Below are 24,647 nucleotides of genomic sequence, written 5' to 3'. Positions count from 1 at the left end.
TACAGGTACTAGCCACGAGCAGCTTTAACTTATCAAATGACCAAATATAAGCTATCAATTATCTTGATTAAGGAGAATGGAGGAGATCGTCAGAGCCAATTGATCAATTAATTTTTCAATTTAGGAGTCCTATTCCCAGGCTAGTTGAATTTTTTGAAACATCATTAGTAGCATACTTGCATAACTATTCTATCAATTATCTTGGTTAAAGAGAATGAAGGAGATTGTTATAACCAATTAATCAACTATTTTTTTAATTTAGTAGTTGTATTCTCGGTAGTTAAATTTTTTAGAATATCATTATCATTAGTAGCATACTTGCATAACTATTATATCACTGGACAATGTAGAATGGATTGAAGCAGAATATGATCCACAAGCATTTGTTTTCCAATTAATCTCTGTAACATTCCAATTTCAGCATGAGGTTATCCCATTTGAAGCTATAAATCTAACCACCATTCACCCTCCTCATGAATCATGGCATATTTAAAACCCCTTCAAATCAAAGTTGGAACACAAACCATCCATTTAAGTGAAGCAGCCCTAGGGAGGTAGCTTAAGTCTATCAGGTTTCTTTTCATGAACACCGTACAATTTATATTCATTCAAAACGTAATAAGAAAGTTCAGGAAAAAAAAACAGTGCCCTTGAACATCGCATAAAGAGACCTGTGAAGATTGTGGTAATAAAAATGGAATAAAAAATATTTACATTCTCCTTGTTGATAGCAGCAGTTCCAAACAAGCAGCATGTCAAGTAAAGCAATCTCTTCAAAGAACCTGTACTTATCTCATTCGCTTTTTATCTCATTTTGCTTTCAAAGGCTCCTTCTATTTGCTGTGTAAAATGGAAAAAACTCAATAAATAAAGAAATAGGAAGCACCTCTTCGTTGGTCGGTGACATAAGCAAATGCTGGTGGATGTTGTCTGAGGAACCTCTCCGGCTGATGGCATCCTGCGTGTGTTAAGGAGTTCAAGGATGTTTGGCCCATGATTATTTTGTCTGTTTAATTTAAGAAAGGTCTAGTACTGGGTTCCTGTTTAAGAATATGAATCTTTTTAGCACCACTCATGTTTTTGTTTTATTCAGCTGCAAGAATCAAACACTCTCATGATGTTCTTGACAAAACTCCTAAGGTGGATAATGAAGCATTTGCCAACATAAGCATGCATATATAAATCCTTCCTGGCTCATATATTCTTCGTGCCTTAAGCCCCTTAGAATGCTTTTGATTTTAGGAAGGAAAATGAAATGCAACGTGGCCCACCAATACCATTCCTCTTTTCTTCAGTCCATTTTTCTTGTTTTCTCTTATAAATCCAAGCTGTCATCTTGTTCCTAATGCATCCATTATTAGAATTTCTTCATGAATAACAAGATTTTTTTTTTCCTTCCTTCCCTTTTTTGGCTCAAGGATAAGATTGTTTCAGTGATACTCGTTGTTTCTGTCCCTTCTCGTGGCATTAGAATAATCACTCCTGATGTTGTTTATTTTATATCCCATTGACTTTTGGTGTTTGCATCACAAACTAGCTATATTTCAACGAGAAGCTCCAGCAGTTGATTTGGGCTAAACTGAACAGCTCCATGCTCCTGATCTGAGGTCCCCTCTGTGGCTTGGCTTCCATAACATTACATAATATAGCTGCATTCAAAGCATGATCTCCTGCACTCTGCTTCAATCACTTTCCACTGCCCCTTCAAGCTAATCATCTATAGTTCTGGCTGATGGCTACAAAACATCCCTGACTTGGAAAGGCCCACAGAAAGGAATGTAATGTAACCCAAGCAAGGTGATTATCCAGGCTCAATATGGGCTCAGAAAATGCACACATCTGTTCTTGACAATCCAAGAATGAGGTCCGTATGGCCCCCTGGCAAGGCAACAGAATATTGAAATTATTCAGTCATGGAATTCAGTCCAAGGAGTTTTCCCTTTGACAGCGAAACTGGCTAATTCTCTGACTCGGAGCTAACATAAAGAGTCCAAGATTGGCTTCCAGCATCCCAATCCCAGCCTTTTTGAGGTCCCCACCAATCCCCCTTTTTATAATTTACTGGGTCTGTGACAAAAAATGGAGACAAATAGATTGTGAAAGTCACGCTGCAGCCTGCAGGCTATAAACCGTGCATGGTCTCCAACATGAATTAAGCTATCCTCAGCAACAAATCTTGAAATTGGCTTTGTTAAAAGTTGAGGTCCATGGTCTGTTCTTCATGAGAATATGTTTACAGACATCTTAGAAGTCAGAAGTACGAAGTAGCTAGCATAGATGTATCTTTTGTAACGTACCTTTGATGTTTCTTCCATTTCCATGTTTATGAAGGTTCCAAGCACTAGAATAGTAATAACCCCCAGGCCTGGTGATGTTATGGTAATTTTTGTGGGTTGTAAAAAGTAAGCTTTAAAAAAAAACTATAAATTATAATTTTTTATAAATTATTTTATTTTATATATTGATTAGCTAAATATCTTCAAAACTGCTAGAATTTTGTTTAAATAGTAACCTAAACAATCCAATGCATGGGTCCTTGAAGAGGGATCCACATGCGAATTGAATTTGATTTGTGAAGAAAACATTGGTGTCACCAGTACAGTATCAAGAAAAGAAAGGACACAGACTTGGTCAAAGAGCATCTTTTTGACTGGGAAGCTAGGCGAGGTTTTGGTGGGGGGGATTTCAAGGAGGGAAGTTAAAGAAGACTGAAATGCTGTTTGTTAGCTGGTAATGTGATGCCGTGATAATATCTGCACATCAGCCATCCAATTGGCATATTATTTCCGTATCCAAACAAAACTTGCATCTCCTGCGTACTGTACTTGATGCCAGTTTTCTGCTCTTCCCTCCCTGCTAACATATATTATTATTTCTCTTCTTCTTTTTTGACTAAATCAACTGCATGTTTTTCTTTTCAACTTTGCTTTCTAATCATGGCATATAGAGTCCACGCAGCACTGACAAAGTCTCAGTCAAGTCCTCCCTAGCTACTTGTTGCCCGTTTCTCCCTTCTTTTTTTTTTTTTTTTTGATGATGCTAGGAGATTTAAAACGTCAACTGACTGACCGGGATAAGTAATCCAGTAGGCAAAGGGTGGCAAATTGCAGGGCAGGATGGGATTGAGGCTGAACAAAAGAGAAGATTACCGACAAAACTAGCAAATAATGCTTGTAATATTCAGCTAACCAATAGAGTGCCATATAGAACCATCCAGGCAGCAGTACCAGAAGTCACATCTCGGGATTCTGAGCGTGAATGATTGAATGGAACCAAGAAAAAAGGTGAAATATTGTATTCGGTGGATGACAGTATCATGTCACTGTTGATCTGATCACCGAGTTTCTTGAACATGAAATTAATAACCTTGTATCACAGACGTAAAACTTGATGAAGATTTGCCAACATTAAATTGTGAGTGACATGATAGCGTTATTGGTGATTGCTAGGTTGGGTTGGACATCATGAACAGATGAAGTTAGGCTCGATGTCGAAGAAGTACACTTGATGCATAGTCCCGCACAACCACCACCTGAATCTTTCTTGCATGAACAGGACTGATACTGTGCTAGCTAGATTCGCATCCTCAAATTAAGCTACCACAAACTAGCTGGGTTTCAGGGAAGATAAATGGATGGATCAATAATATTCACGTGATCATTTCCCTTTCCTTTTTTTTTTTTTTTGAATGGTTGGCATCGAATTATGAGCTTATATATAAAGTAACTGCTATATTTTTTAACGATCTTAATTAAAAGCGAATTCAACAATAGTACCAGAGCATGCATATATATATATATATATTCAAAGGAGGGGGGAGGCCAGAACAAGCCAGGTACCCACGGTTCCCTTTGACAAGATTAGAGAATTGGATCCTCTCTGTGTTCTTAATTTCCAGCCTAGCTAGCTAGGAATATATATATATATATATAGCAGGCCAGTCCTTTCATTAATGCTATCTACGTACTTAAGCAAATGATGGAATGAAAAACCATCCTTCAATTCCATCGTTCGAGCCAAGGAAGATGGTTCCAAAAACGTGGATCAACACCTTTCCGTTTGTCCTCATCCAACACGCCATGGCCATGCATCTTTGGGGGCTCCGTTTATTCACAACGCAATATATATCTCTTAAAATTACTTGAAAAGCGAATATATATTAGACCATAACAATCTTGAAATCCCATTTTAATTAATTAGAATGTTGTCTCGTTTTTATTCTTATAGATAGGGATTAGGAAGATAACCACGTAAGCTTGAGGCAGCTTCTGCGGCCAAGGCTTTTGAGAAATAAATTAAAAAAACTTATTATTTATAGCTCTTTCATAGCAAAAATAATTTTTTTTTAATATAATTTATACAGAACTATATATATCAGTGAAATAAATACGTAAAGCAACACCACACCGCGATTGAACGGATGATTGATTTATTTGGTGGCTGTCCACGGAGGAGTTCGAAGTGGTTATAACATCTTTCACATTCGGAGGTAAAAGGTTGCGGGAGTCAGGCACCTATGCACCTAGCTCGACACACCAACGCTACACATATTATATTTTTTTTCTATTTTCATTTTATCCTTAACTAATCAACAATACTTTAAAAGTTACGGAACCACGTTTTTTATTTTTATTATACTAATATTTTTAGTTTTTTTTTACATTTTTTTTTCATGATTGATTTTTTTATTAAAAAAATTGTATGTTTTTTTTTAAATTATTTTTTACTGATTTTTTTGTAATATTAAACAAATTTAAAAATTAACTTTGTTATTTTAAAAATACATAATATTTTTCTTATAAAAGTCTATTGGCATATTTTTAAGCTTTCAACTTACTTGAATTGGGAAAGATTTTTTTTATTTTACCTTTTGAACTGATTTATTGATGCTTTGATGCTTTGAGTTGAGAAATTGATTTACTGATATAATAATAATATTTATTAAGTTTTTAAAATAAAAATAGATTGAATTTTTTTTTTTATCCAAAACAATTCCAAAATTAAATTTCTAACCGCCTATCCAATATTTCCTTTCTTTATTTTTATGATAATTTTTCCAAAATGATTCTTTTTTATTTTTATTTTTTATATTGAACTAGTTGAGAATTAACCTTGTAGTTTTTTTATAAAAAAAAATGTAGATTATTACAATATTTCCTTTTGTATGGTTTTTGTTATGGTACAATATTTTTTCATATATTTTTTTAAATTATCTTTGTTGATTTTTTTTTAATATTGAGCTGGTTAAGAATTTAGCTTTAGCTTTTCCTACATGTTTTTTTATTTTTTGTTTTTTTTTCAAAATTGTCTTTTCTTTGTGTTTTTTTTAAATTATTTTTATTGATTTTATTTTTTTAATATTGAGTTAGTTGAAAATTTTATTTTTTAATTTTTTCTTTAAAATACTGCTACAATATTTCTTCATAATTTTTTTTTTGTTTTTTTCTAGAAAGATCTTTGTTAATTTAGTTTTATTTTTTTATATTGAACTGATTAATAATTTAGTTTTGTAGTTTGTTTTTGAAAAAATATTGTAGATTGCTAACTATAATGTTTCCTTACATGATTTTTTCTTACTACAATATTTCTCCACATGATTTTTTTTTTTAATATTATTTTCATCAAATTTATTTTTTTTATATTAAGCTGGTTGAAAATTTAATTTTTTATTTTTTTAAAATACCGTTAATTGTTAAAGTGATTTTTTTATATAATTTTTTTAAAAATATATTTTTTTTTATAAATTAATAACAATACACAAATATATTATAAGCTCACTGCAATGCGGGGCATAACAACTAGTAACTATTTATAATGCAAAATCTAAAATCCCACTCACCCTCCCTCCTCATGTTTGGTACTGTGTGTTATTTTAATGTTTTTTTATTTTTAATATTGATATATTAAAATATTTTAAAAATATCAATTTATTTTTTAAAATAAATATAATTTAAAATATAAAAATTACTTCATCACCTTTTTTTATTCTCAAGATGGTTTAATATTATGGTAATTTAAATTATTTTTTATTTATAAATATATTATAATAATATTTTTTATTTTATAAAATTTATAATATAAAAAAGAAAATTTGATTGAATTGTGATTGATTGGGGTGTGATTGAAATTGTTTTTTTAAATATTGTTTATTCAGAAATATATTAAAATAATATTTTTTTTATTTAAAAAAAATTATTTTTAATATTAATATGTTAAAATGATTTAAAATCATAAAAAAATATTAATTTTAAATAAAAAAATAAATTTTTTTAATTATTTTTAAGAATATTTTTAAAACAGAAAGCTTTCTTACAAACCATCTCAGAACTCGTAGGACAACAACTGACCTGGAGCCTCAACATGGTGGTGTCCCTACTGTTTGTTTTTAATTAATGGCAACGCGAAGGCCAGTCCAAAGCTGAATAACAGTATAGGCAGAGGTTGATTAGAGAATAAAAAATAAAAATGGCCGAGAAGTAGAATGGAAGATCGATGCAGAAAGAACAAGAGGATGATGAAATATATAGAGCACTCCATCTCCATAAAGCTTTTGTTTTTGGCCTTCTTTTCTTCTTTCCATTCTTCAAAGATTCCATCCATTTCTGGTCCCCCACCATTCCATTCCACAATCATCTCCTCTCCTTTTTAATTTTTGTATTAAGTATTTCTTAACATGGCATCTGCAATAACAGTAAATAAAGGTGATTCCTTTTTTTTTTCAAAATCAATAAACATCATCATATCATTTTTGAGCTAAAACAAAACAGAGAGGAAGCTGTGTTTTTTATATATTTATTGAAAAAACAAAAGTGGGTCATTCCCATTTCTATTGAATTGAATAGAGAAGTGATCAAAGGAACCAGAGGTTGGTGCTGGTGGTGGGTCTTTGTCCCAGGATATCATCATCTTAGCCTTGACTCCATAATCAATCAGGTAATCTTTTTTAATTAATCCCCACCCGCCCTCTCTCTTTTTTTTTCATTTGTTTGCACCTCCCAAATTTTGAAACTCTCTTTCCTTTATTATCGTATGTCTGACATCTAGAACTTCCCTGCCAATTTAAGGTACTGACCTTCAGCTTCATAATTGAATTCACCTCTGGAGTTTAAATCTTGAAACTTTTTTTTTTGTGGGGTGTTTTCTGGTCTTCAAAATCTTCCTTTTTTTCTTTCTTTGGGTAATTATCAAATGCCTAATTAGATCTTGATACGAGATATTTAAGCTTAGATATTATGCATTTCTATGGCTTTTTTCCTCAACAAAACATCATCAAATTGAGAATGTTGTCTTTCATCTTCTATTTGTAATGTTATAGTAATGGTTGCTCCTTTTTGACATCTAACAAGAATGGAAACCAGCTTGGTCATTATTACTGCCTATTTGTCCTTTTTGCTTATCTTTTACCCCCTAATAAATGTTCAGTTGAAATCGGAAATCAGGCTGAGTTGGGTTTAATTGATGAATAACCTCCTACTGGCGAAGTTGATGCTTTATTGCTCAATCTCTTTTGGATAACTTGAGAGTACATTGCTTGGATTTGATTTTTTATTTTGTGTTGCTTTCCAGTTTTTGTAAGCTCATCTCAAGCAAACCCAACCATTCTGTTGCAGCTTGTTGAATGGAAGTTTTGGTTTTGTAGCTTGACTATAACAAGAATTTGGTTGAAACTTGTAACCTTTTTCGACCCTTTCTCTACCAATATGTCCTTTGCAACTAAAAGATTCAAATTTATGGCTCTTTTCCTGGCATGTTTGTGATTCTTTCAACTCCCGGGACTCATATTTGATTGAATCGTGTAGTGATACGTTTGCTTAAACCTTTCAGGAACTTAGCCGTCCCCAACGCCTTCACTAATAGTTGCTGTAGACCGTGTGTCAAGATTTTGAAACATGGCTGGGATTGATGATAATGTTGCTATAATTGGTGATTGGGTACCTCCTAGTCCAAGTCCAAGAGCTTTTTTTTCAGCAATGTTAGGTGATGATATTAACTCAAGAATAATCCCAGAATCTCCTGGGGAGAAAAGAAATGAAGGGCTCTATCTGGGACAGCCAGAGCAGATGACAACAGGAAATTCTGAGAAAAAGGATGGGGCACAAACCAGTGGTGTTCAGTTGACTGAATTAGGTACATTTTCTGAGAGAAAATCAAACTTTCATGGAGGTCTTGTTGAAAGAATTGCAGCCAGAGCTGGATTTAATGCACCGCGGTTGAATACAGAAAGTATCAGATCCACTGAAAGTTCTATGAACCCTGAGATTAGGTCGCCTTATTTGACAATACCACCTGGTCTCAGCCCGACAACCTTGCTGGAATCTCCAGTTTTCCTTTCAAATTTGGTAAGTTTTAGAATCTTGAAATTCTTACATGCTGTCCAGTTGGCCCTTGGTCTTCAAGAGAGAGATTGTCAAGACACCTTTGGATAAAAAAGGAATCTGAGAAGATAGTAGCAAGTTGCAATCATCTCATAATTCAAGTTAAATCAGAATAACAGGAAACTGAATCCAGTGATGGAACTTAAATGTGGAAAGTTAATGCCAGATTGTTGGGCTAAGGTTTTCATTCTGGTTAAGCTTCGATCAGTTAGAGCTCAATCAGATATAAGCATAACTTAATTCTGATTTCTATATCTATTGCCTAAATACAATGTTCTCATTCTGGGGTGGTTGCTTTCTTCTTTCCCCTTTTCTTCACATCTTGGCGAACTAGGAACCCAATTTGTAGATTTTTAGTTGCTTATATAAGTTGTAAGAAATCACTTGAAGATATTTAGAATCAGAAACTGTTTTCTGAAGAAAGTTCGGCGATTCATAATTTTAGCTCATCTTCTTATTTTTATCTGTTTATTCAAGCTGATCTCATCAGGTTTGATGGGGTTTCGGGATATTTTGGCTGTGTTGACTGATTCTTCGTACACTGAAATTACATACAACGAATCTAGGGCATGCAATAGCTTGGTGATGTAATGTTTTTTATAGATGATAATATTAAGCCAAATGCAGAAGTTTAATTTTGCACTCCAGCTCCAAAACTATTGAGGTCTTACCTTGCAAGTACCGTTATGATGTTGCTGCTGTAAATGACATTAGTATTACACAACTTGAGTTGATTTGGAAACAGGTTGATAGGCAATGGATTAAATATCTGTGCACCTGAACATGTGTGGAGCTGCCATAGAGAAATGTTGATAAAAAAAGCTCTGTTTGATATTCTGAAGTCAAATAATTTGGTCCAAGGCTGCTTGATTTGGTGATAACCATTGTTTGAGGCTAACTCAGTAGTATCGTGATTGTCTCAATCTTTTCTAACACAGTAGTATCTTTTTTTCCGAATCAGGCACAGCCATCTCCAACAACTGGAAAATTTTCTTTTTTTCCTAATGGTAACACCAAGAACTCCGCAGTGGGCTCTGACCCTCCTGATAAAAGTAAAGGAACTTTCTTTGACAACATTGATTCATCTTCATTTGCGTTCAAGCCCATGGGAGAATCAGGTTCTCGTTTCCTTGGTGGAACAAGCAAGGTAATTGCACTTGGCAGTCTTGCCTTTTATATTATTTGTTTGGAGTAAATGGAAAAAAAACACACTGCACACACAAGTGTGTAAGAGACATGCTCATGCTAGTTATCATGTTTCATTTTGAATGTTTTAAATACTGAAGATCTGCCTTGCTTGATGACAGAAGGGTTTATGGTATAAATAGGTAAATAATATGTGCATCTTAGGTTTAAATTTGCCTTCTGCATATAAATAACTTCAGCCACTTTTCCACAGCAATCCTTTCCCAGTATCGATGTTTCTGTTAGCTCTGAGAATGCTTTTCAGTCGCATGGTGTGGAACCCGCCAAAGCTCAGTTTGAGAGTAGAAACAGCCTCCATTTCCGAGCAGAATTCTCGAAATTGACTACTGAAAAGGATAATGGAGGTATTACTGTAGCAGATCAGAGGACCTTTGACACTGTTGGTGGCAACACCGAGCATTCGTCCCCTCTTGCTGAGCAACAAGATGAAGAAGGAGATCAAAGAGCCAGTGGAGATTCAATGGCTGCTGGAGGCACACCATCTGAGGACGGATATAATTGGAGAAAATATGGGCAGAAACAAGTAAAAGGCAGTGAGTATCCACGGAGTTATTACAAGTGCACGCATCCAAATTGCCCAGTTAAGAAGAAAGTGGAACGTTCTCATGAGGGCCATATAACAGAGATCATATACAAGGGGGCACACAACCATCCCAAGCCACCACCCAACCGGAGGTCAGCCACTGGATCAATGGATACACAACTGGATATTCCTGAACAAGCTGGGCCACAGGTTGGCACTGTTAGTGATTCGGTTTGGGCAGGTACACAAAAAGGAACTGCTGCAGGAACTCCTGATTGGAGGAATGACAATGTCGAGGTTTCATCTTCAGCATCTGGGGCCCTAGGTCCTGAATTCGGGAATCTATCTTCCTCGGTACAGGGTCAGAGCGGAACTCCCTTTGAGTCAGCTGATGCTGTGGATGCCTCGTCCACCTTTTCAAATGATGAAGATGATGATCGGGCTACACATGGCAGTGTAGGTTACGATGGTGAAGGAGAGGAATCTGAGTCCAAGAGAAGGTTCCCACTCCATTTCTCTGTTTTTCAATGCTTACGACATTTTTATAGGGACGAGATGTACTCATGTTGTCTAACATGTCAGGAAAGTTGAAACATATGCAACCGAAATGAGTGGAGCCACCAGAGCAATTCGTGAGCCTAGAGTTGTGGTCCAGACAACCAGTGAGGTGGACATCCTTGACGATGGATATCGCTGGAGAAAGTATGGACAGAAAGTTGTTAAAGGAAATCCAAATCCTAGGTAGTTAAATCAACTTTGGGGAAGCACCTCTAGTTAAATGAATAGATTCTTGTGCAGAAAGGAAATGAATTGTTGACCATTTGAAATTGAAAAATCGGGCGGGTGATCTTTTTTGCAGGAGTTATTACAAGTGCACTAGCGCAGGCTGCACAGTGAGAAAGCATGTGGAGAGGGCATCGCATGACCTTAAGTCAGTGATCACTACGTATGAGGGGAAGCACAATCATGATGTCCCTGCTGCACGCAATAGCAACCATGTCAACTCTGGCACCTCTAGTGCCACAGCAGCCCAAGCTGGCGTCGCAGTTCAAGCCCAAGTTCACAGACCTGAGGCATCCCAAGTTCACAACAGCATGACTAGTAGATTTGAGAGGCCTCCTGCATTTGGATCCTTCAGGCAGCAGCTGGGGCCTTCGGCTGGCTTCTCATTTGGAATGAATCAACCTGGGTTTGCCACTATGGGAATGGCTGGGTTAGGTCCAGGGCAACCAAGGATGCCAGGTATGCCCATGCATCCATACTTAGCACAGCAACGTGCAGTGAATGAAATGGGGTTGATGATGCCGAAAGGAGAAGCAAAGGTGGAGCCAGTGACTGAAGCTAATATGAGCCTGTCCTCCAACAATCCAACAGTGTATCAGCAAATAATGAGTAGGCTGCCTCAGATGTAAAATTTTTAATTTCTCAAATATGTTATCAAAACGTTAATTTATTAATTGTTATGATTTTTGTCGTTGTTACAAGGAAAATAGGAACATATACTCCTGTCTATCTATATATTATATAGAAAAGGGAAAATGCCACAAGTCATTTGTGTTTCCTCCTCCTGGTGCTTGTATGAAAATTAAACCATGCGATATCCGTATCCATATGATTTTATTTTTCATACATTATGTATTTCACTATTAAAATAATTTAAAGCCAGGCCAGAAAATGCTAAATACATTAAGAGAAATAATGAATACTTACAAAATAAAATTTTTATGACATTTTTTAAATATAAATCAAGTTCTAATGGATAATCATAAATTAATTATGATACAAGTGAGTGATTTTTGTATTTTTCAAGGTATGATAAAAATATAATTTTTATTTTTTATAAAAAAATATGAATGAAAACTTTAGAATTTGATAATATGCACACAAACAAAACATATTTTTATATTTTTTTGAAATAAAGGGATTTATTTATTTATTTTTTATTTTGTTTTGAAATTTCAGATAAAATCAATTATTTTTAATATCGGATTCGCATCTTATTGTATAAGTTTAAAACACAATATTAAATAAAATTGATGAAAAACATACGAAAAACTAACAAATAATTTTAAAATGATCTTCTAGAATTTTTGAAAATTATTTTGGGACTTGTTTCAAGAAAATAAGGATAAGCTAAAACTAAGGGAAAGGCACTAGGCACTAGAGTTTATTGGCAAAAACACATCCTTAGCCTAACAGTTGGGCTAGTTGGGCCGAGGCCTAAGATCAACCCGTTTTGATTGGGTCTACAGACGGCCCAACTGTTTCTTATTTTTTAGTTGGGCTGGGCTGGAAGGAAGATCTAGCCACTTTTTATTCTCTTTGCAGAACGTGAATTAATCGAAGTTCTGCGTGCACCAGAAATCATACCTGAAGGAGGGAAGAAGGAAGAGGGCTACATGGCCGAGAGGGAGTGTTGCATGGCTGGCGGCTCTGTCGTGAGGACGGTGGCTCAAGGCGGATGTCCTAGTGGTTTCTGTAGCTATCGTCGTTGCTAGTCCTGGAAGTGCAACTTTATTGCTGTCGACAGAAGGCAGTGATTTTGGTTGAGTGTTGTTGCTGGCCTTGATGGGAATAAATAAAAAAAAGGGTCTGCTAGCCTGTGGGTTCTATGATAGGTACGCTGTGCTTTTGGTTGAAGATGAGAGTCGCTGGATGCTGCTGGAAGAAGGGGCTTCCACTGTTGCTCAGGATTGAAGAGAAGATGTCGTTGGTTGCTGCTGCTATGGTTGAGGAATAAAAGGGAGGTCGTTTACGGTGGTGAGGATGCTGGTGGCGAGCTGGAGGGAGATTAAGGTGCTGCTTCTGAAAGGGTAGCTGGCCTTTAGTGCTGGAGCGGGAAGAAGAAGTTGCTGGTGCGGGAGGCTCACGAGCAGCTGCTTCAATGGAGGAATGAAAGTTAGGAGAAGATGACAACGGATACTGCCCGCTAAGGAAGATCTTCCATTGTTTCTCAAAGTGCAGAGGAGATGAAGGCTGAAGATTGGTGATGAGCTGCTGGGATGGAGACTCTGCTCACGTTTGAAGCTTCTGGAGTGGCTGAGGAGGTCATGGAGGTGCTGTGGAGGGGTTGTGGTCATGATCTGAGGGCTGTTTCTTGGTTGTTTTCAGGCTGGAAAACACAAGGAAAAAGGCTGCTGGAGGCAGTATTCATGTCAGTGTTTCTCTCTTCACTGATTTAGTTAAGGTTTTGTGGTGTAAAATAAGATGTTATTTAGCTTAAATTTTTAGATAAGATTTTAGGATATAATTTATATTATTTTTTAATATATCCTCTTAAATAAAAGTTATTTGGACTTAAAACTTGTATAAGTGGTGTAAAATAAGATGTTATTTAGCTTAAGGTTTTGTGGTGTAAAATAAGATGTAAAATGATATGTCCTTTTAAATAAAAGTTATTTGGATTTAAAACTTGTATAAGTTTATATTATCTTATACTTAATTTTTATCAAATAAATAGAAATGGTAATATTCGAACTTAAGATCATTTGGTCATCAAGACTCTGATACCATGTCAAAAAACTATCTCATCTAAGAGCTTAAACTCAACTCTTAGATAAGGTTTCAGAATATAATTTATATTATTCTCTAACATGTAAGATTTTTATAAAAATAATAATAAGATTTTGGGGTTTATAGTTTAATGAGATCTAAACCTTTAATGCCGGAGAATAAATCTCAGTTATTTATTAGAGTCAAGAACAAAAACCTATTTTGCAACTAACAAAGGGAATACAAGGCTATTTATACTGGCAATATAATATTGAGTGTTGTTTTTGATAGAAAATCTTATATTTTTTTTGGTAACATTAAAGGTGGGATTTTAGCTTAAAATATAAGTTGGTAGGGATTCGTGAATAGGGATGATGGAGAAATTAGGGTTGAAAGATGAATTTGCATCGGAAAAGGATAATGAATACTGAAATTATGATATTTTTTAATTTAATCATTGTACCTTTAGCACTTTGCAATGAAGCCCTTGACCATTTTCTTTTTAATTTGCCTCATGATTTTATTAATGTTAATTCTTAAAGTCTCATGTATTTTATAAGTTGGTCCTTGGTTTTGAGTTTTTTAATAAGGTCCTTAATTGAACTTTGTACTTTAAATTTTTTTCAACTAAGTTTCTAGTTGCATTAATTTAGCCTTTTAAAATTTCAATTGTACCCCTAATATTTCAATCTTTGCAAATTGATCCAGATTGGGCTAGCTCCAAACTTGATTTTTCTTCAATCGAGTCCTTGATTGAATCTACAAAACTCATTACAAGTTTAATGGAGTTTTTGAACTTAATCAATTATTCTAATTTTTTTCTAGTTAACTTTCAAGCTTAATTTTTTATTCAATTAGATCCTTAAATAAATCAATTAAATATGTTATAAGTTTGGATTTCAACCTCAATTTTCTTCTTTTCTTCATCTCATCTTGTCAAAATCTTCCAATCTTGTTATTCATGTAGTGTTTTGATCTTTGCAGCTCAAAGACTTATCTCTTCGTGTCTAGAAAATATTTTTGAAATTTTAAATTTCTAGTTTTTTGAATTTTTTGAATATGTATTTTTTTATAAAACAACTTTTTAGGGTTCAAAATTGGATTATGATGTTATTCAAAGGACAAAACTGTAAGTTAACTATTACAATGAATAGTTCTATGTGTTTGTGTGTATATTATTCTCTGTAGTGTTTAGGCTATGCATTTTATTGTTTTTGTTAATATAGCTGGTCATTTGATTTGCATTCCGCCGCGGGTCAAACACTTTCTTTTTTATCAAGAAAATTATCCAAAAAAATATTCAAAGTGTAAATTAAAAAGTTTATTGATACATCTACTCAAATAAGTAAATAAAACCTTGTGTGTTAGTAAATGAAGAAAAATAATCATTAACAATAAATGGAGATGAAAAAGAAAAAAAAATTAAGAGATATATATAGATAAAAAATATTTAACCACGCAATACAAGCTTTTAATTCAGTTGTATTTAATAATTTTATTTATCAAAATCGAAGTTTTATTTGATCAAATGACAATAAAAATAGATACATATGAAATTGATTGAGTGAAATAAAAGGAAAAAAAATAATATGTAAGGTTATACATATTAGAAACATTTTAAAAAATAAATATTTTATATTCATAAAAATATCAAAAGAAAAATTTATAGATGAATTAGAATAATTTATTCAAAAAATTAAATGTGTAAAAAATAATTAACAAGTAATAAGTATTTTAAAAAATCTAAATAAATAAAATGAAAAAGAGAATGATTATTCATTTTGAATCTTAATTAAAATTTTATTTAAAAAATACATAAAAAACTATAAATATAAAAATAAAAAGAGAAAGAGAAAAATACCAAGAGCTGCTAGGTTGGCCCTTGTGCTTGGGCCTTTATTTTTTTTTTTATCGATTCTAATTTTTTTTGAAGAAAAAAAAGTCAAATAATGTATTATTTCATTGTACTTAATAGCTACTGTAGTGGTTAGAAAATCACGGTTAAAGTTTTGCAACTAAAAAAACTATTTTTAACTAATTTTTAACCTAAAAACAGCTATAAAAGAACTCTAAAAATCTTGTTGAACTAATTAATAATCCTTTAAAAAAGTCACCCTAAAACCTGAAATCAAGCTTTAAAAGGAAAAAAATTAAAAAAATAAAATTAAAAACTTTATGTATATTTACGTTTAAATACATAGAATAATAACACAATCAAAATTAAAGTAATACAAAAAATATTAAAGATCTAATTATATTTAAAACAGCATAAATGTTTTCAAAAACATGATTAGCTCGAGTCTTTATAATTATTTTTAATATTAAAACATAAAAATAATATAAAAATATTAATTTTTAAAAAATAAAATAAAAATTAATTTTTTAAAAAATATTTTTAAAATACACAAATAAAATGTTGCGTTATTCAGTTGGGATAGAAGTAAAAATAGAATGAGCAAAGGGTAGGTATGACACAATGACAAGGAAGGAAGGATACGCTCATCTCCCTTTTTGGTAAATGGAAAGAGAGAACCTTATCATGACTGCCCACCCATTTCTCACCTTGTTTTGCCATCACAAATCCCCCGGCCCCTCGTATTGTCTCTGCCAACCTTTGCCTCAACTTCTCCAATAATAATAATAATAATATTTATAATTATAAAAAATATAATTTAACTGATTAGATATTAAATTTATTCTATAAAGATTAATAATTTAAATATTATAAATTTTAGAACCACTAAATTTTTATATAATTATTAATTTTAAAATTTATAAGATATATAAAAGCTAGTGCTCCACTCAAGTTAATAAAATAAAAAAATATTATTATTAAATTGCACTCTAAATTCCCATGTAAACAATAAATCATTGTTTATAGCAATAAACTCTGTTTTTTTTTTAAAAGAAAGAAAACAAACAAACAGAGTGTATGCCCAGACACACAGCCAGTACCTGCTGGTGCTTCAGGTTGAGACAGTCATGTCATGTGTCTCGCTCACCATCTCTATTCATAAGTAGGAGGTGGAGAGGCAGGCGCGTGAGCACGTGCCAGAGCATGGAGGTGGGAAAACAAATAATCACTCTCATTCTATTCCTTTTTAATTTAATCTTACTTTATATTTTGTGAAAATAAAGAGTAGAAGAGAAGAAAAATCTGAAAACCGAACGCCAACAATCTAAAAGCCGCACCCCATCACCAGGCAGGCAGGAAGGCAAACGAAAAAACCAAAATTTATTCGTTAAGTAGAGTTATTACATAGTATGTGTAACATTTCCTTGTTAGAAAGAAGGGAAAGCTACAAACTTGTGGATTGTGATCGATTTGACCTTAAAGTTCTTCCCTTTTATTTATACAGTGGAGAAATTATTCTACTACTTTGAGGATTTTTATTCTTATATAGTTAGTATTTCTCGGACATGGTGTAGATGATGATGATGATGATGATGGGATGTTGATGTGGGATGTTGATGTGGGGGCCATAAATCTGCCCTACTGGATCTCCAAACCCTAATTACCACATCTCTGGATCTTCTCTTGGACAATTACACTGTACCTCTCTTAATAGCAAAACACAAGAAAGGTCAGATTTTTAGACAATATCCCCCTCGTTCTACTGGATTTGCTTCATATTTTGACCATGTTCATCTGTTGACCTCAACAAATGCACTGTTGTTATGATTGATGTTACTTTTTGATTGTTAAGTACCTGCCCTTTTCTTCTGCAATATTATTTCTCTGGTTTTTTTCTCCTTCTCCTTACAGTATGTGATTAATATGAAAAAGATTTGAACTTTTCTGTGGATTCCCTATTCGAGGATAGACTGGTTGCTTGCTTACTACTTGAAGCTATATAATCACCTGCTACTTGTGTTGTGTTTGCTGTTATGGGTTTTCAATTTTGTGAGGATTTATTGATTGATTGCATGCTTGTAGGTTTTATAAGCATTTCACTTGGATACATAGTACCAGAAGGAGAAACATGCATGCTAGGCATAGAAGTCCTAGAAATGGATACAGGTCTGGTTCCATGGGGGTGGGAATGGGTGCATCCAGAATATCCCCAGATAATTCTGCTAGAGGTCATGGTTTTTACAATTCCGAATATAGAAGCTTCAATAACCGTGGCTTTGCCCATGGCCAGGGCCACCCCAAATCTTTTCGTCAGCCACCACCACAAAAAGGGGATATTTTAATGGAAGCTGGTAGGCTTGCTGCTGAGTATTTAGTTTCCAAGGGATTGTTACCTCAGAGTGCACTTTCTGGTAAATGGCAGAATGGTGGTTTCAAAATGCAAGCTGGGGATTATCATGACTTTAGGCAACAAGAAGACCTTATGCATGAGGGCCGAACATCTGCCCATTCTCGGCTAGGGAGTGGTGCTTCTGATGCTGGGTTGGGCCGGAGAAGATACCCTGATGAGTTCAATCTGAGGAATCACGTGAAGGGAAGGAGGAGAGGAGAGCATTACCGGGGTTACAGCTCAGAGTGGGGTAGAGAATATGGGAGGAGTGGGTCATTGTCAGATAGGAATAGAATGTCTCCTGATACAGAGGAGAACGATACAGTTTCTGGACACTGCGAAGAGCAGCAAGTTAGCAATGATGTTGGAGATGGAATGGAGAAATCTGGTCAGAGTGGGGTGGCACCAGAAAGTGAAGAAACTGCTGATATAGAATCAGGACTGAGTAAGTACAACTATCCAAATGAAACTGGCTCCAAGGCAAGTTCTTCTAGTGTTCTGAAAGAAGAGACTGATGGTGAACCCTCCAAGGGCTCTGGTGACCCAGCAAACGCAAATCTGGGGAGCAAGGGTATGAAGGATAGCAATTATGATTATGAAATTGAGAAACAGATTGTTCCAGAGGATTTACGTATCCAGCAGAGTGATGGAGAGAGTGATCTCTTGGGCAAGGATGGGTCTGATTTACTAACATTGAGCAAGTTTACCAATGTGCCAACGAAAATGCGCTCTGCATTGTCATGTAGGTTCTCCAGGGTTGATCAAGTTCCCAATAATGAAGAGGAAGGCACATCTGATAATGGGCTTAACAAAGGATCTGAAGACGTAGTTCAAGATGACGTGGACAATGTCTCTGCAACTGATGTGAATGCAGCACATGATTCAAATTGTCCCAACTCCGAAATAATTAAAGTAGCTGTTGTCCAGCCTGCCAAGGATGCTGATGAAGAAGGCCCTGAATACGGTGCTGTGGAGGGAAAATGTGTAAGGTCTCATTCTTTTTCAGATGGAGCTTTTATGCATGACAATGAACAAGAATCTGGTCTAGGACTTTCAGGTTTTGGAAGGTCCAGCTCAGTCAAAGAGCGAGGGGAGAAACGGGTTGCTGAAAGCAGTGGTATTGGCGAGGCAGCCAAAAAACCAAGAGAATGGCTTCCATCCTTGGTTAACACCGCTGATGAGCATTTGCACCGCGCTGATTTAAGTGAAAATACTGGGGGTTCACAAGAAGAGAGGGCTTCACCTGATCAGCAGGTGACTATGGCTATGGCTGCTACCCAAGACAGTTACATTAGTAATTGTCAATTTCCGAGGACTGCTGGTGAACCAGGCTTCAAGTATGCTGAAGAGAAACAGCTATTTCCTAGTTCATTTAAAATCGTTGATCTTAATCTCATGGAAACATCTGATATAAATGAAACTCATTGTGGCGATCCAGTTCTCACATACCCATCTATTATGACAACCAAAAGAGAAGCACCACAGGTTGACATTGATTTGTCAATAAGTAATTCCAATGTATCCGGTGAATATGCTAGACATATGAGTTATGGCAAGCAGGTTGAAATAATTGATCTAGAGAATGATTGCACCCTGGAAGACAAGGACTTTGATAATTCACAAAGAAAGTATGTCCCTCTTATAATCACTCTCTCTCTCAACACTTCTACGTTTCTCAACTTGTCAAAGAATAATGCCAAATAACTTGCATGTTTCTGACGTCAAGAAGCTTACTTAGTTATTACATGTCTGGATGTGGTTTTTCTCTACATGATCTTAACTTGTCCATTCTCTCAGGATGGAGACTGCATTTACTGGGACAGAAGGTTTTCCTAGCCTTTCACAGAATACTGGTGATATCACTGATGTTCAGGTCAATTATGATGGCCTTATGCTCGCAGAGTTTCTCAACAATCTCTCAAATTGTACCTCAGTACCAGATAACATAACTCCGCTGCAAAATGAAATGGACCTTGACAATGGAGAGGTACTATAGAAGTAGCTTATTTGTCTGAATAGAACATGAAAACCTGGTAGCCTTTTTTTAATTAAAAAAGGTCCTAAAGAATTCGATGATGTATTCATTTGGCTACTTCATGTTGTATGCATTCCATCCGCATTCCTATTAATTGCTTCGTTAAATGTATAATTCTATGCATGTGATATCATGGTATATATGTGGCACTTGGTTTTAGAAATCATAATTTTGTTAGTGGAAGAAAGCTAAATAAATACATTCCCTTTGTATAGTTGATGAATAACTCACTTAGTATTACTGATTGTTTCAGGGGACTCTTGGTGATGATGACTCGATTTATATGTCCCTGGGAGAAATACCATTAAGTATGCCACATATTTAACTTCTTGGTTTGATTTCTTATAAATCTAGAGTTTATGTGGTTGATCTGCCTAATTCTGGTGTTTAATCGCATGCTAATAGGCTGTACAAATGCATATTTACCATTATTAACCATTGAGGTATATTTGGTGATGGTTTTTAACATAATCGTGAAACATGTTTTTTGACAATAAGATGTGCATGGAGATCTATAGATATGTAATTTATTCTAACAAAAAAGGCTCCATTTGGATCTCAAAAGCACATATGTTGGAAAAGGAAAGGATTATAAAGAAACTTCATCCCCTGGCATATTTAATAATTTTCTGACCTTTCTGACGCTTGACATTCAAATGAAAGCTGAAGTCTTTTACCAAAAACCTTATGTGCAATCTAACTAAAGTATAAATTTAATAAAAGATAGGATTGGGGAGTGGTAAATCATGATGTTGCATTAACTTGATTTGCTTTGAAATTGTTTGAAATGAAAAATTGATTATTGATAAATTTAAGTGCACTCCAGGGTGACCGATAGCCTATAAACTATGTTTTCCTCCAAATTTTTAGTCTTTATCATAACTGCTTTCACTGAGAGCACTTTATTTTCCACTATACTATAGATCAGAATAATCATTTACTTGGAAATTTGCTCATCTATGATTGTACATGTCTCCATCAAATTTTCCCCATATCATGGAGATGCAGCTATATGAGATTTGGACGAGTTTATTTCAGGGGCATTACTGTTTTCATCATAGAAATTGAAACAGTAGTAATCTTATCGTTTGCTCCTTCAACAAGCAAATTAGTGATATTAGTGTCTGTTGAAAGCAATGCAACGAGGATTTCAATGTAAATCTGTGAGGCTGCATTAGGGTCTTAATAAATCTGGCGTGCAGCTAGAACAAGGTTAGCTCCCTGGCAGGAGCAAGAATATTATTTCAGCTGGCTATGGAAAATATAATAGGCATACATTGAGTTTCAAGAGCAAGTTTAAAACATTGATGCTCTTTGAACGTCATATATTTGATGTCTATATGAAATTAACCATTGAATAGCTCGTCCTTTTAGTTCATTATTATTCATTTCCATGGCTAGGAGAATCCAGATTTCAGGGCATAGCAGAACTGTTTGTTCAAATAAGAAGTCAGTAATCCTTATGAGCATTGCTAAATCATATTCATTGATGCTATATTGGTAGTTGATTCTCACTCATTGTTATAATCAATCAACACAACCATTTTGTTTTAACTTCATTTTACTGATGTTCTTGGGTGAATAAATAGATTATCAATATAGCAGTAAATATTTTTCAGCATCTTATCTGAGCACTCCTTTTCTGCTTAACTAATTCTCTTAATATTTTCTTGTAGGCTTCATACCTGCCTGGGAACCGCCAACCCCTCAGGAGTATGAGAAGCCCTTTTGATCCTTCATTTCTTTGAATCAGAATGGACTGCTTACTATTGGTCATCTTCATTTCTTTGAATCAGAATGGACTGCTTCTTGGTATGCTTACTATTGGTCATTGGGGAATTACTAGCTCATACCTGCCACTGGCCTTTATCTTGTTTCCCCACTATTTTGCTTAGGAAGGAAGCAGCAATGTCTTTCCTGGTAGGACTTTTAGGGACGGTGAAAGCTTTTCTTTTTATTTGGATGCTGTTTTTCTTCATTATATGGTTCAAAGAGGTTTGTCATATTTGCTTAAAGTTGATCAAGAAATCAATTTGGCCTTTGTCTTCATTTATTAACCTGGGTTCTCAAATCCTTAAAAGTTATCGCATAGATAAGCTTTTAACGCATATTCTTCTGATTTGAATGTGCATCTTGCATTTGCAGTCTAGGTTCTTACTTTGATTTCAGTTCTCCTCCAGAGGGGTAGTTGGTAGTGAATATTGCTTCCGATTCCTTTTGACTTCTCGACTTTTGGCTGTCTGAGTAAAGTCATGGTGTACATCACTCTTCAAATAACCTGATGTATTTATCATTTTTGATGTAGCTTTCAAATGGCAAACAACAACTTGACATGTGACATTTGACATTGAATAAGAGATTGTATTGGTTTTGTGTTCAACTTATTTTGACAAGCAAAAAATAGTTTCTCGTAGTTTTAAAGAGACCTGCTATAACATTAATTTGCTTCCTAGTTTCCAATTGACTTTTTGTTGAGAGACTTGTTTTTTTTTCAAAGCTGTTTCCGTAGGAATCATGTGATTTATTGCATCGCCATCTAGTTTTAAATTTGCTCCGGTGCTCATGTTGCGTCATCCAACGCCGGTTGCAAGTTGTCTTGGGAGAAATGCCACCTCCCAATTATAGATGCATAGAAGGATGATGCCTTTACGATATAGGATGGTCATGGAGGCATTCTCTCTTGGAAAAAGCATTTCGGTTATCAATCATTTTTCGTTTTTAAATAATCACGTGCCGACCACTTGCTTTTCATTGATTTACATGGTACCATTCGCCTGTATATCACTCCTTTTTCCAGCTCATCAAAACTCCATAAAAGATCACACTTTTAAAAAAACCTGCTGAAGAACAAAGGTAGTCGTGATTCCTACGCCAAAGCAGCCTGCGCCCTACCTGTTGTGTTTTTTGATTTGATAGTTTTGTAGTTACATGTAAACGGAGTTGTCTGATGATTCCGAGCGATGGGATTCATTATATCTACATTCAAAATTGTTAAAAGTGCGTTATATAGAAATATCAATGCTAAGAACATCAGTGAATCCGTAAGAGGAAACTATGGTTGGTGAATTGGCTCTGGCATCTATGGAAATGGCTGGCTTATCCCAAAAGGGAAATTGAAGAGGCTTGGATGAAGAAACCCGAGGTTAGAAAAAAGGATTGTTTTCATTCTCCCTAATACAAATCACTCTTTAATTGCTGAGAACTGCACTGAAATGGTAACGTATCAATGACCTCTCTTCATCTGCACCCAATCCTCATGTATGCTCCAGGATCGTTCACTCATTTAGCTGACGGAAGGCTGGTAGAGTCTTGGGCTTAAATTACATCTACCTAGCTACAGTTCCTGGTTGTAGTTGTTGATGTCGAAAGTTCCCCTTATGCATGCTGGCATTAAGCTTGACGGGTCCTTGACTATTTTACTTGATGGCATTGATTTGCTCTGTCAATCTAACAAAATCCTTCATGGCTGATGAGATTTGGCAAATCACTTGCTATTATCAATGATTTGTTTTTTTTTTTAAGAAAAAAATGAATAATCAATATTGTAGCTGCTGCAAAATTGCTTTTGTACAAGAACTGTGAAAGTGGCCTAGCTAGCTAGTTCTAGGTTAGGAGACATACATGGTCTCTGGATAGATGAGTCCAATATATGGAAATCTGAATATTTCTCATGATTATGTATTGTGATCCTGTGCTTTTAACTTTAAAAGGCAGACTTAGAATTTTTTTTTTAAAAAAAAAATATGTGGTTATTGTTTTTTTTTAAATTTTTTTTATTTTTTAAAAAATTATTTTTAAGATTAATGCATTAAAAAAATTTAAAATATAAAAAAATTAAGTGTTTCCAAATTATCTCCTTGTTAAGCTTGAAATGATGGATAGGCATGAATTAAGTTTGTAAAAAATAAAAATTTAAGCAAACAGCATATGATGAAAAGGCAGTTTTTACTAATTTAATGAAGCAAATACATAACAGAATTCTCGTAACTTCTTTTTTGGTTTTTTAGTCTTTGTTCATGGTGATGTATATACTATAAACGTGTTTAACATTATGGTTAAAATATTATTTGTTAAATATTTATTTTTTCATAAAATTATTATTATATATATATATATTTGAATCATTTTGATGTATTGATATCAAAAATAAATTTTAAAAATAAAAAAAATATTATTTTGATGTATTTTTAAATAAAAAATATTTTAAAAAATAATCACTATAAAAATATTAAACACATCAATTCATGGTATTTATGCAAACCTCATCAAACTTTTAACACCTCTTTGCATAAACTTTCTAAAAGGTTAAAAAGATAGAATTGAAGTTAAATAGGATTGTCACATAAATTTTTTTAAATTATTTGTCTCATTAATAAGTTTATATCTTCTTAAATAAACTAAAAAAAATCTAAAACTTGAAAATAAAAAAATAATAATAAAAGTCTCAAACAAACTAGATAGGAAAGAAAATATAAATATTTTTTTAAAATAAATGATAGATGATAGATGATTTTATTAATAATAATAGCAAATCAAATCAAATAGATGGGAGTTTATGTTTATTTTATGTTTAAAGGAGGGTGGAAAATAGAATAAGCTTAATGTATGAATTGGGTTGAAGAATCACATTTATCTAGGCATTTATGAAGCTACCACTTGTGTCGGTGCATGTGTGTGTGTGTGCGCTCGTGCGTGCGCGTGCGTGTTTCACATTATCTCGATTGGGTTTCTCAGAGTAAAAAAAAAAAAAAAAAAAAAAACATGAAACTCGT

General features: G+C 34.2%; 2 protein-coding genes across 10 annotated transcripts; both read left to right on the top strand.

Annotated features, from left to right (window-relative positions):
* Nucleotides 1–6,413: 6,413 nt before the first annotated feature.
* Nucleotides 6,414–11,666, top strand: LOC105107962 (probable WRKY transcription factor 2). Of its 3 annotated transcripts, none has more exons than XM_011002088.1 (6): nt 6,414–6,933; nt 7,825–8,339; nt 9,337–9,522; nt 9,826–10,604; nt 10,687–10,845; nt 10,964–11,666. In XM_011002088.1, exons 2-6 carry the CDS (start codon nt 7,890–7,892, stop codon nt 11,514–11,516), a joined length of 2,127 nt encoding a protein of 708 aa, XP_011000390.1. In that variant the 5' UTR covers nt 6,414–6,933; nt 7,825–7,889; the 3' UTR covers nt 11,517–11,666. The 3 variants fall into 3 exon arrangements, with proteins under 3 accessions (XP_011000390.1, XP_011000388.1, XP_011000389.1); XM_011002086.1 differs by having other exon boundaries at nt 6,415–6,933; nt 9,775–10,604; XM_011002087.1 differs by lacking the exon at nt 6,414–6,933 and adding an exon at nt 6,964–7,064 and having other exon boundaries at nt 9,775–10,604.
* Nucleotides 11,667–16,545: 4,879 nt separating this feature from the next.
* On the top strand, nt 16,546–22,089 carry LOC105107961 (uncharacterized protein At4g26450-like). Of its 7 annotated transcripts, XM_011002079.1 has the most exons (7): nt 16,546–16,660; nt 17,026–17,180; nt 17,534–19,468; nt 19,638–19,827; nt 20,129–20,183; nt 21,552–21,636; nt 21,677–22,089. In XM_011002079.1, the coding sequence occupies exons 3-6, from the start codon at nt 17,580–17,582 to the stop codon at nt 21,605–21,607; spliced, it is 2,190 nt and encodes a 729-aa protein (XP_011000381.1). In that variant the 5' UTR covers nt 16,546–16,660; nt 17,026–17,180; nt 17,534–17,579; the 3' UTR covers nt 21,608–21,636; nt 21,677–22,089. The 7 variants fall into 7 exon arrangements, with proteins under 7 accessions (XP_011000381.1, XP_011000384.1, XP_011000380.1 ...); XM_011002082.1 differs by lacking the exon at nt 16,546–16,660 and having other exon boundaries at nt 16,667–17,180; nt 21,552–21,609; nt 21,653–22,089; XM_011002078.1 differs by lacking the exon at nt 16,546–16,660 and having other exon boundaries at nt 16,667–17,180.
* Nucleotides 22,090–24,647: the final 2,558 nt, after the last annotated feature.

The sequence above is a fragment of the Populus euphratica genome, unplaced genomic scaffold, assembly GCF_000495115.2.
Source record: "Populus euphratica unplaced genomic scaffold, PopEup_1.0 scaffold176.1, whole genome shotgun sequence".
In the NCBI taxonomy this organism is placed as follows: Eukaryota; Viridiplantae; Streptophyta; class Magnoliopsida; order Malpighiales; family Salicaceae; genus Populus; species Populus euphratica.
The sequence above is the reverse complement of the archived record's forward strand: the minus strand, read 5'-3'. Positions and strand labels throughout refer to the sequence as shown.

What these genes read in the sequence shown, in the direction of transcription:
- LOC105107962 (XM_011002086.1), top strand. Translation starts at nt 7,890, where the DNA reads ATGGCTGGGATTGATGATAATGTTGCTATAATTGGTGATTGGGTACCT. An exon ending in CAGTTTTCCTTTCAAATTTG is followed by an intron (nt 8,340 to 9,336) that starts GTAAGTTTTAGA and finishes TTTCCGAATCAG; the next exon opens with GCACAGCCATCTCCAACAAC. An exon ending in GAATCTGAGTCCAAGAGAAG is followed by an intron (nt 10,605 to 10,686) that starts GTTCCCACTCCA and finishes CTAACATGTCAG; the next exon opens with GAAAGTTGAAACATATGCAA.
- LOC105107961 (XM_011002079.1), top strand. Translation starts at nt 17,580, where the DNA reads ATGCATGCTAGGCATAGAAGTCCTAGAAATGGATACAGGTCTGGTTCC. An exon ending in TTTGATAATTCACAAAGAAA is followed by an intron (nt 19,469 to 19,637) that starts GTATGTCCCTCT and finishes CCATTCTCTCAG; the next exon opens with GATGGAGACTGCATTTACTG. An exon ending in CCTGGGAGAAATACCATTAA is followed by an intron (nt 20,184 to 21,551) that starts GTATGCCACATA and finishes ATTTTCTTGTAG; the next exon opens with GCTTCATACCTGCCTGGGAA.